Source organism: Octopus bimaculoides, chromosome 3 (assembly GCF_046866305.1).
Source record: "Octopus bimaculoides isolate indiv1 chromosome 3, ASM4686630v1, whole genome shotgun sequence".
NCBI classification, from domain to species: Eukaryota; Metazoa; Mollusca; class Cephalopoda; order Octopoda; family Octopodidae; genus Octopus; species Octopus bimaculoides.
In genome coordinates this window covers 73,983,280-73,993,476 of record NC_142930.1, presented here as the reverse complement: position 1 = coordinate 73,993,476, position 10,197 = coordinate 73,983,280, and the positions used below count along the sequence as shown (strand labels likewise).

Sequence of the window (10,197 nt, the reverse complement as noted above, 5' to 3'; positions counted from 1 at the left end):
ATACCATAAACTACTATCAGTAGCACTCAAGGGTATTTCAAGGTTTCTGGGGCTAGTGGCAGTCATACTCCATTAATCATTATCAGTGGCTCTTAAGAGTATTACAAGTTTCCTCATGACTGATGACAATTTTAGGCCTAACAAAGTTCCCTGGAACCTGAGACTGTCATACACCCTGAGTCACAATAAATGGTACTCCATGTTAGTATAAGGTTCTTCAGATCTTTGTCCTATTTTTGTGGCATTGAACATATGAGACACATTTCTCTTGGACAGGAAACTGGTTTTTGACTGACAGGTTTTTCCATGGATTGAATTATTCTCCTCACTCATAAACCAAATATGGACTACCTTGAATCAATGAGAGAGTCTCTATATGGTCACACAATCTGGTAGAAATAACAACCAAATCTCTTTCAAATCCTACTTACTGTTAGACTAATTGTCTGACATAATACATTTGACATAATGCAGCCCTGTGACAGGATATGAATCATTGACCTCTTGCCTAGTTGTCTGATATCTTATCAATCCTGGTTAAATAACAGTTCTCTTTCTTTAAACCTTAGTCCAGCTGATGAACATATGGGTATTATTTGGAAACCACTAAGGTGGTGGAATGATAGATATGGTAGAGTATCAGATTAAATACTTTACAGTATAATTACCATTATGAGTTCAGATCCTGCTGAGGCCAACACCATCATTCACACATTTAGATTGATATAATAGAACAGGCATGTCTTGAGCATGATTCAGTCAACTATACAAATTCATGGCCTTTTGGCATTTTTTATCTTATCGTATATATCTCCTTCAGTATCATGTGATATTTTATCAATATGTTGATTTATTAAGTTGGCAAGCTGGCAGATTTATTAAGTTGGCATGCTGGGCAAGATGCTTAGCGGCATTTTGTCCACATCTGCATTCTGAGTTCAAATTTTGCCAAAGTTGACTTTGCCTTTCATCCTTTCAGGGTTGATAAAATAAGTATCAGTTGAGCACTGAGTTTGATTTAATCGACTTGGCTCCTCCCTATCAAAAAAATTGCTGGCCTTGTGCCAAAATATGAAACCAGTATGTTGATTTATTGTATTGTCTGAAAGTGGAATATTTTCAGTTTCCTGTGCTGCATTTCATTCCAGCATTTCACTTAAGCAAGCATGATTATACACTCGCCAACTGTGTGAATTTTCCTTTTTTGTGCAGTAATTTCTGCATCTAAATAACTTGAGTCTTAAAAGGGAATTTTTTTTTGTACAATATTATATACTTATCAATAGGCTTTATATGTCATACTGCAGCAAACAGCATCTAAATGTAGCAATGGCTCCAGCAAAATTAAATGGGGATTCACAACAAATCAGTCTTGTGAAAAAAAGGCTATGAGAATTTCAAAATACTATTTCAAAATAAACAGTATAGCTTTTGTAAGTAAAATTGGTGCCACTAAGAAATCAAAATTTAGCTACATTGCTCTTCCAAATGTTATGTGCTATCTCAACTTCATCACTATCATTACAACTACTATTAAAACAGCCGTCTCTTTTTTTTCCATTTCTGGTTACACAACACATATCTCATCTACATCTAATATATAATGGACAGCTTGTATTTTCAGTTTTATAGTTCCATTATATATGCATATACCTTTAGTATTCTTAGAGATTTCTAATTTGTTGGTATATAAAGTAATGCTCTGGATAATAGGCCTATATTTTGAGGACAGCTTTTAGTGAAATAAATACCTGTGAAATAAATTCCACCCATAACCCACCCACCCACCCTACACACACATTAGTGTGTGTAGGGTGGGTGGGTTATGGGTGGAATCATTAGTGCCAGAGTAGATGCCTTACTGTCTGTTTTGGCTCTTTGTATTGGGAGTTCAGATTTCCCCAAGATGCTGATAGTCAGGGCTATCTTTCTTTCTTTCATTTGTTCATTCATTTGTTTTTTTCCTTCATTCCTGCCTTTCTTTTTCTCTTTTTTTTGACTATTCGCTTTTGTTGTAGGCTTGGGTCGACAATATGCCTTGGCATTTGCTGAACGAGGAGCCAGTGTCGTTGGTAAGTAGTCTTCTGTGCTTCCTTTTTAAAAGAATATACAGTGTTCCTGTAAACAACATTGACTGTTGTGATGATGGCCTGACATTTCATTGTTTCTGTGGCTACATATTCTCTCAAATACATCTACTTGTACAATGTTAATAAGGGTGTCTCTATCTAGTCACTCAACTTTCTAGAAATAGCAATCAAATTTCACCAAGTTAACATCCTATCATCTTAATAAGAAGAAAGACATTGGATAATGTGATCTTTATACAATTCCTGGAAAACAAAATGTGATGGTCATGGATGAGATATTTTCAATCATAGATCTCTTGGGTTAGTCCTGGCCTGAGTCTACAACAGCCTGTTAGCCTCTATCTATAATTAATGACCACAGATGATTGTTGTAGTAATCTGTCCTTCTGGAACAGAATTGTCTATGGTTGAACAGTCTGCTGTGTGAATGGTAGTCTCTACTAAACAAGCTGCATTTGTAAGCTGTTCCAATACTGTTTGAGAAGTAGTCTTCTTTTCTCTCTCTCTAGTATAGAGTGTTCTATAGGATCCAAGCTTGAGCAGTATGGTATGGTTGTTGCTCATGCAATGTGTCTCCACATCTTTGATGGATCCAAAAGAGTAGCTTGGTCATTACAATTTGGTACCAGTGGCATCAGACAAATTGCCAGAATGAAGCTGTATACAATATCAAACTGCCTCAGGGACACCTACATTTTTTTCTTCAGGGTTTATTCCTAAAGCCTTTCCCATGGCTTGGGTATGGCCACAAGACAGCGAAGATTTGGAATCAGGGTTTTCCATAGACCAGGCTAATGAGCTCCATCTGTCTGACTGATGACTTTTATTCCTTAGCTGGGACCTTGACAGGTGTTACTACTCTGAATCTGAGTAGATCTGGGGAACAACAATAACTAAGAGATGGTTCCACACTACTCAAAACTCTGGAACATCCAACCAAGGGTCCCACGACTGGATGCAGTTTAAAGTTATATCCAGGACCGACAACAACCTGTATTATATAGAATATGGCAAGTGAGGACAAAACAAAGCACAATGAAAAAGCAAAGCTATAAAACAGAAACATAAAACAGCTTAAATGTCCCATAAAACAGCATATATGTTCAAATGACATGCATAAATAGTTGTTATGTCAACAGGTCATTCAACATAGCTGCTCTCAACTCTATTGACGGTTTTGATGCAGCCACGGAAACTACTGCATATCAGGATGAGGTGGCCCCTGTCTGTGCTATCAAAAGTCGACTATGGCAACCCCCAGTGTGTCCTTGACATTGTGGTGATGCCAGATTGTTTCTTCTTGATGATATCTCAGATGCATTGGTCTAGGGGTTTTAAATCAAGAGTTATGAGACTATATGATAATGTGAGGGTAATGTTACATGATCACTCTTCCAGGTCTTGTCAGATATGAACTTCTCTCTCTTCATTGTGTAGGATTTGTACCTGATGTCCTCAAGCAGCACAATTCTTGTAGTGGACTCCACTACTTTGAGATACCTGACACTAGCCCTCATTAGCACACTGCATTTGTCACTGAAGATCTCCTGATTCTACTGGATGAATTCAGCTACTGTGATAATGTCTGACCACAGATTTCCAACTCTTTCCTGACTCTAAATGCAAAAGATCTGCTCGCATTCAAGAAGCTGGCAATCTCTAAGTTGCTATGTTTGTCAGTAGAACCACAATTACAGCTTTTCATTTCCTATGAGATTGTAGTCTGTCATGTTGATGCTGTTGATATATTTGAAAGACACCTGTTCCTGTCTCTATAACGTACTTTGGTCTCTCAACACCAGGCATGTAGACACTTCACTCATGCTGCACCTTCAGTCTGATGAGGTATCTTGTCTTGTGAGTTACTTGATTACTTTGTGATCTCACTAGTACTAGTACCATGAAAAAAAGTTACCCAATATGCTCTGTGAAGAGGTTGACATTAGGAAGGACATCCAGTTATAGAAATCATGTCAATGCAGACAATGGAGACTGATGTAGTCCTCAGGCTAGTTGGGTCCTGTTGAATCGTCCAACCATGCCAGCATAGAATACAATGTTAAATGATGATGATGTTGAATTCAAAAAGTTAAAATTTGGTTCATGCCACATAGTTATGTTAGATCATCTTCCATTTGTAGTCTGATAAAATTTGTTTACAAATGCCCTGGGTGCCTTGTATATTTGCTTCACTGCTTTCTGCTGTCTGTCAATGGCATCTGTTGAAACAGTTGTTAAAATTTTTATCACAGTTGGAACTGTATAATAGTTTTATTTTTTTGAGTGCTATTTCCACACTTCCCTGCAAACATTTATTCTCTGTAGTGCTTGTATTGAACACATTGCATCTATGCATGTGTGATCTTTTTTGGATGTCTTATTAAAAGCAAAGCTGTTTCCAATAAATCTTGACATCCTCAGTATGTTAGATGTTTCTTGTTGTTACCAGTGAGATGTATTTTTCTGTTTATTGTACATTTGATAAACATAGATAGCACCCTACACTGATCAGACACCTTTGAGTACCTTTGTGTGTATGTGTGTGTGTGTATGCATGTGTGCATACATACTTACTGTGTAATTCATGTAGAAAAATAATCTATGTTTCTTTACATTCTGAATTTAAATGCCTTTCTGGTTTACTTTGACTTCCATTTTTTTTTTCAATAAAATGTCAATAAAATAAGTACTATGGCTGATGCAGTGGATTATATCTGCCTACATGGTGGTGCTCTTGCATTGTCACAGTGCAATGATAGAAAGTAGTAAAGTAATGATTTCAAATTTTGGCACAAGGCCAGCAAGTTCAGGGTTCAGGGTGTGGGGTAGGGGTGTGTTGAATGAATTGATTACATCAACCCCCAGTGCTGAACTGATACTTATTTTGTTGACCTTGAAAGCATGAATGGTAAAGCCAACCTCAGTGGAATTTGAACCCAAAATGTAAGGACACACGAAATGCTGCTAAGTATTTTGTCCAGCATGCTAACAGTTCTGCCAGCTCACCACCTTAAAGAAAGTAGGAAAATAATAAAAGACTCTGTATAATAAGCATGAAGTTTGTTTGTCTTGAAGCAACATTAGCATTTCTCAATGAAACCTTAATGAATTTTAGCATGGAAATACAGATCTAGCCAAGAATAATCTATGAACAACAAAAAAAAAATATGGATTTGAGGTCCTGTTGGGATAAAATCAAGAGGAGTCAAAAAGAATATGGAGAAATGCTAAAGAATTTTTATATAATGGTAGAAAGAGAAAGATGACATATAGACAGTTGTCATGAGAAGAAGTGTTAGTAGGAGGTATAGAAGCTTTCTGAAGTAGATTGTCAGTCAGTAATGTTCAACTCTCTGGTTTCCCTTTTTCTTTCAGGCTTTCTCTAAGAATTCTCTCTCTCTCTCACTCACTCACTCTTATAAAGAACTTTCTCCAGTTCAAGCTCTCTCTCTTTTACAATCTTTCTCACCCATCTCTCTCAGATGACAGTGTGTCTGTATACATACTTACATGCATGTGTGTGCATACTCACATATAAACACACACACACATATATATATATATCATGCTCATACTGAATTGGATATTGACTAATTGCCACTTATGTGGAGGTGTGTGGCTCAGTGGTTAGGATATTGGACTCATGATCGTAAGGTTGTGGTTTCAATTTCTGGACTGGGTGACGCATTGTGTGCTTGAGCAAAACACTTCATTTCATGTTGCTCCAGTCCTTGTGAGTCAGCATGACTCAAGAAGGTAACTTTACCGTACTTAATTGCCTCTTATTCAAAACAATATATTGACTTTATTGTTTTAAAAAACTTTCAGGTTGAAACAGTTACCCAAATTTTGTAATACTGTGAGCTTACAAAAACTAGTATTCTAATATTTATATAAACATATAAAAATAATGGTTAATTAAGAAAGAAAAATGTAAGCTAAAGACAGTAAAAGTACAGTGGTTGAAGTGAGAAACTAAAAAGTGAACAGAACAGAAAGGGATAGAGAAAAGAGAAGGGAAATTGAGACATGCATAAACAAATGTATAACTGAGCAAAAGGGAAAAATCAGAAATAGAAAGATAAAGAATGGAATAAAGATAGGAAGAAAGAAGGAAAAAGACATTGTTAGGTATGTTAGTTTAATTGTATGTTAGTATACTGTAAATGATGTATTGTTAAGAGAGAGTATATCTGTGATGAGGAGAGGAGGAAGAAAGAGTAAAAGGAAAAGATGGAAGTAGAATGAAAAGATGTCTATGAAAGAGGAATGTGAGACTCTAGATCAGTTGTTCCCAATAATTTTTTGCCCATGGACCCTTTTGGTTATTATTTTATTTTGGTGGACTGCCATAGCCATTCAATGTTTAAAAAATAGTTTTATAGATACTTCTTTCTAATTTCCTGTTTTGTTTTTCACAGATTAACTTGTGTACATTGAACTATGTGAAATATTAGAGAAAGAAACCTAGCTGTTTCTTGCAATACATCCCAATACATACATCTAAAGCAAAATTTTTCCAGGGGCCCTTAAAATACTATTGTGGATCCCCAGTTTACTATTTTGTTGTGTGCACCCTCAAAACTCTTATATGGGCCCCACTTGAGAATCACTGCTCTTGAGAGATACTTTTGCCTTCTTATTTCAAGAGTTGTTTATTGGTTTAGAATCAGATTTTGTCAAATAACAAAATAAAAATGAATGATAAATAGTCTCACATTACAGAAACCTGAAACTAATTCAACTTTAGAGATGTATTATACTTTTACAAGAGTGGTGACAGTGACTTCAATGTTGCAACCTGCTACCTTCACTTACACAGGCATGTGTGTGTATGTGTATGTGTGTATATATATATATATATATATATATATATATATATATATATAACTGGCACCCATGCCAACGTCGCCTCCTTCATTGGACACGAAACTTGGCTTGCGAAGACCTGTTGGGGCAAGTGAAAGCGAAATCGTGATGGCACTTGTGCCCAGCGTCGCCTCCTGGCACGTGTAAAGACATTCGAGCAAGATCGTTGCCAGTGCCGCTGGACTGGTTCCTGTGTAGGTAGCACGTAAAATACACCATTTTGAGTGTGGCCGTTGCCAGTATTGCCTGACTGGCCTTCGTGCCGGTGGCACGTAAAAGCACCCACTACACTCTCAGAGTGGTTGGCGTTAGGAAGGGCATCCAGCTGTAGAAACTCTGCCAAATCAGATTGGAGCCTGGTGTAGCCATCTGGTTCACCAGTCCTCTGTCAAATCGTCCAACCCATGCTAGCATGGAAAGCGGACGTTAAACGATGATGATGATGATATATATATCATCATCATTGTTTAATGTCCACCTTCCACGCTAGCATGATTGTTTGTGTGTGGTGTGTGTGTGTATGTTTGCATCTCCTTGTAATGAAATTGCATGATAGTTGTAAAATTATTGTTATTGTCATACAAGCAGTACCATTCACTTCCAATATTTTGCAAAAACAAGTCTGGCCATGGAAAAATATTACCTTTCTTGGAAACGGGATCAGGTTGGTGATAAGAAGTGCACCTGACCATAGAAAATCTACCTCAATATACTCCTTCTGACCCATGCAAGCACTGAGAAGTGTATCTTAAAACAATGGTGAAAATATTTATCTGTCTGTATGGGTGTATGTGTGTATATTATTATATATATGTATGTTCCATGACTTTTATAGAAATATTTTCTTTTTTTTTTTTTTTAAGTTAATGATTTAGGTGGCAGTTCAGAAGGTGTTGGTAAAAGTTTGCAAGCAGCTGATGAAGTTGTCAGAGAAATTCAAAAAGGAGGAGGAAAGGCAGTTGCTGATTACCGTAAGATTTATAGATAATATTTTCCGTTAGAAATGGTTGTTAAATTTGAATCTTACTATTGTTTATATGTGTGCTTCTCAGCAAAGTACCACCTAAATCTTCTTGTTCCAGTTTACCTGGCTGACCTTGATCATGAATAAATAAATAAATTGATTTATAACAAGCCTCTACATCTTTGCATCATATTTGAGGGGTTAACAATAAGAAGGACATCTAGCTATGAAAGCAACTGTTTCAACTAGTAAACCATTTCATGCATGCAAACATGGATGTAAAGCGATAAAATAAGTGGTTCAAATATATAGGATTATCTGATACTATCTCCAAATTCTACATCTATAGCTGTAGATATTCATTATAAACAATTTCTCAATAAGAATTTCATCTCAAGAAACATTTTTCATTACTTGTACTAATATGTTATGTTTATATGTTAGTTTCCAAGTATTTTTAGGCATGCCATGTTTTATCTTTTTTTAAATCTTTTTATTTGTTTCAGTCATTAGACTGTGTCCATGTGTATCATAAATTAGAAAGCCGTGTGGAGAATTTTGAAGTATTACTTTTAGTCAACGCTTAAAAAAAAAAAAACCCAAAAAAGCCGTGGAACATTATTTCTGTATATTCATTTGCTGCTAATCTTTAGTCTCTACAGTACTAAAAGTGGCCATGTTGGAGCATCACCTTGAATTTTTAGCTGAACGAATTGACCCCAGTACTTACTTTTTTTTTTAAGCCTGGTAGTTATTGTATCAGTCTCTTTTACTGAACCTCTAAGTGATGACGTGAACACACTAATATATTGGGTCATCCCATAAATAATGCAGTTTTATCAATTGCATGAACTAAAAGTCGGAGGGGGACGGGATAAACTACCTGCGTCAACTTGCTATAAAAGCACGTTGTAATTTTACAGTGCAAGTTTTGAAGAGTGCAGCTTGATTTTAACAGTTATTTTTTTGAAGCTATAATGGAAGTGACAAAAGAACATATTCAGCATATTTTGCTTTATGCGTTCAATGAAGGCAACGACACAACAGAAAGTGTGAGGAATATTAATGCAGTATATGGGGATTGGAGAATAAGCATAAGCCAATTTCAGTGGTGGTTCCAGAAATTCTGAGCCAGAAACTACAGCCTAGAAGATGAGCCTCGTCCTGGAAGATCTCTAGAGCTCGACAAAGACATCCTGCAAATGCTGGTGGAACAAAATCCCATTGTAACTTTTGAGGAACTAGCAGAGAAGCTTGGATTTGGTCATCCAACCATTCATTGACACCTGCACCAGGAGGAAAATGACCATCTTTGGTTTCAAGACGAAAAGTGTTCTTCCATCAGGATAATGCTCGGCCACATACAGTAAGGATGACATTCCAAAGGCTGGAGCAGTTTGAATCGAAAACAATACTCCACCTACCATATTTGATGGACATTGTCCCATCTTTTATCATTTATTCTGCAGTCTTCGAAATCATTTGGACGGAAAATTTATGAATTCTGTAGACAAGGTCAGAACAGTACTCGAGGAATATTTTTTATCACGGACAAGTGAATTTTGGAAGAGGATTCTTGCATGTCTACCAGATAGATGGAAGAGCATTGTAGAAAATGAAGGAGAGTATATTTTAGATTAAAAAAGAACTTTATTTTCATTTTGAAAAGTAAAAGAAATATAAAAAAACTACATTATTTATGGGATGACCCTATATATATATATATATATATATATATATATATATATATATACACACACATACAAAGGGTTTCTTTCAGCTTCCAAGGTGCCATGCACTGGGACTGAACCCAGAACCATGTGGTTGCGAGGCCAGCTTCTTATCACACAACTACACCTGTTTATATATTTTTAAAAAATAAATTATTGTTGTGGTGAATGATGATATGACCTGCTGAACTTGTACAGTGCATACACACTGGACTATCCTCTCATGGGTCAGGTTTCAAATACACTATTAGTATTTTGTGTTTTTTGATAGAATATTCTATTCTTTGTCTCAGTTCATCTAACTGAAGAATATACACCAGATCAGTCTAGATAAGTCCCAGATCACAGTCCACCAACCTGTCCCCCTAACTACAAGGAAAATCTACCAGATCCATCAGAGACTGAGGGTCACTAGTTGTTTTCATCAGCCATCGATTTGGTTCAGGTTATGAGTTATGGTTGGTAATCTGTGTATAAAGCAAACCATGTACAGGCATCCATCTTTAGGTGGACAACTTTCTTGACCATAAAGATTCTCTCTCAT

The 10,197-nt window shown here is 36.4% G+C and overlaps 1 protein-coding gene across 1 annotated transcript in view; it reads left to right on the top strand.

Annotated features, from left to right (window-relative positions):
* The window catches only part of LOC106871734 (peroxisomal multifunctional enzyme type 2), a 75,722-nt gene that overhangs the window by 2,937 nt on the left and 62,588 nt on the right, over nucleotides 1-10,197 (top strand). The window contains exons 2-3 of the mRNA XM_089349216.1: nucleotides 2,019-2,072; nucleotides 7,823-7,930. Coding sequence (XP_089205342.1) covers nucleotides 2,019-2,072; nucleotides 7,823-7,930 — 162 coding nt within the window. The remainder of the gene's footprint in view (nucleotides 1-2,018; nucleotides 2,073-7,822; nucleotides 7,931-10,197) is intronic.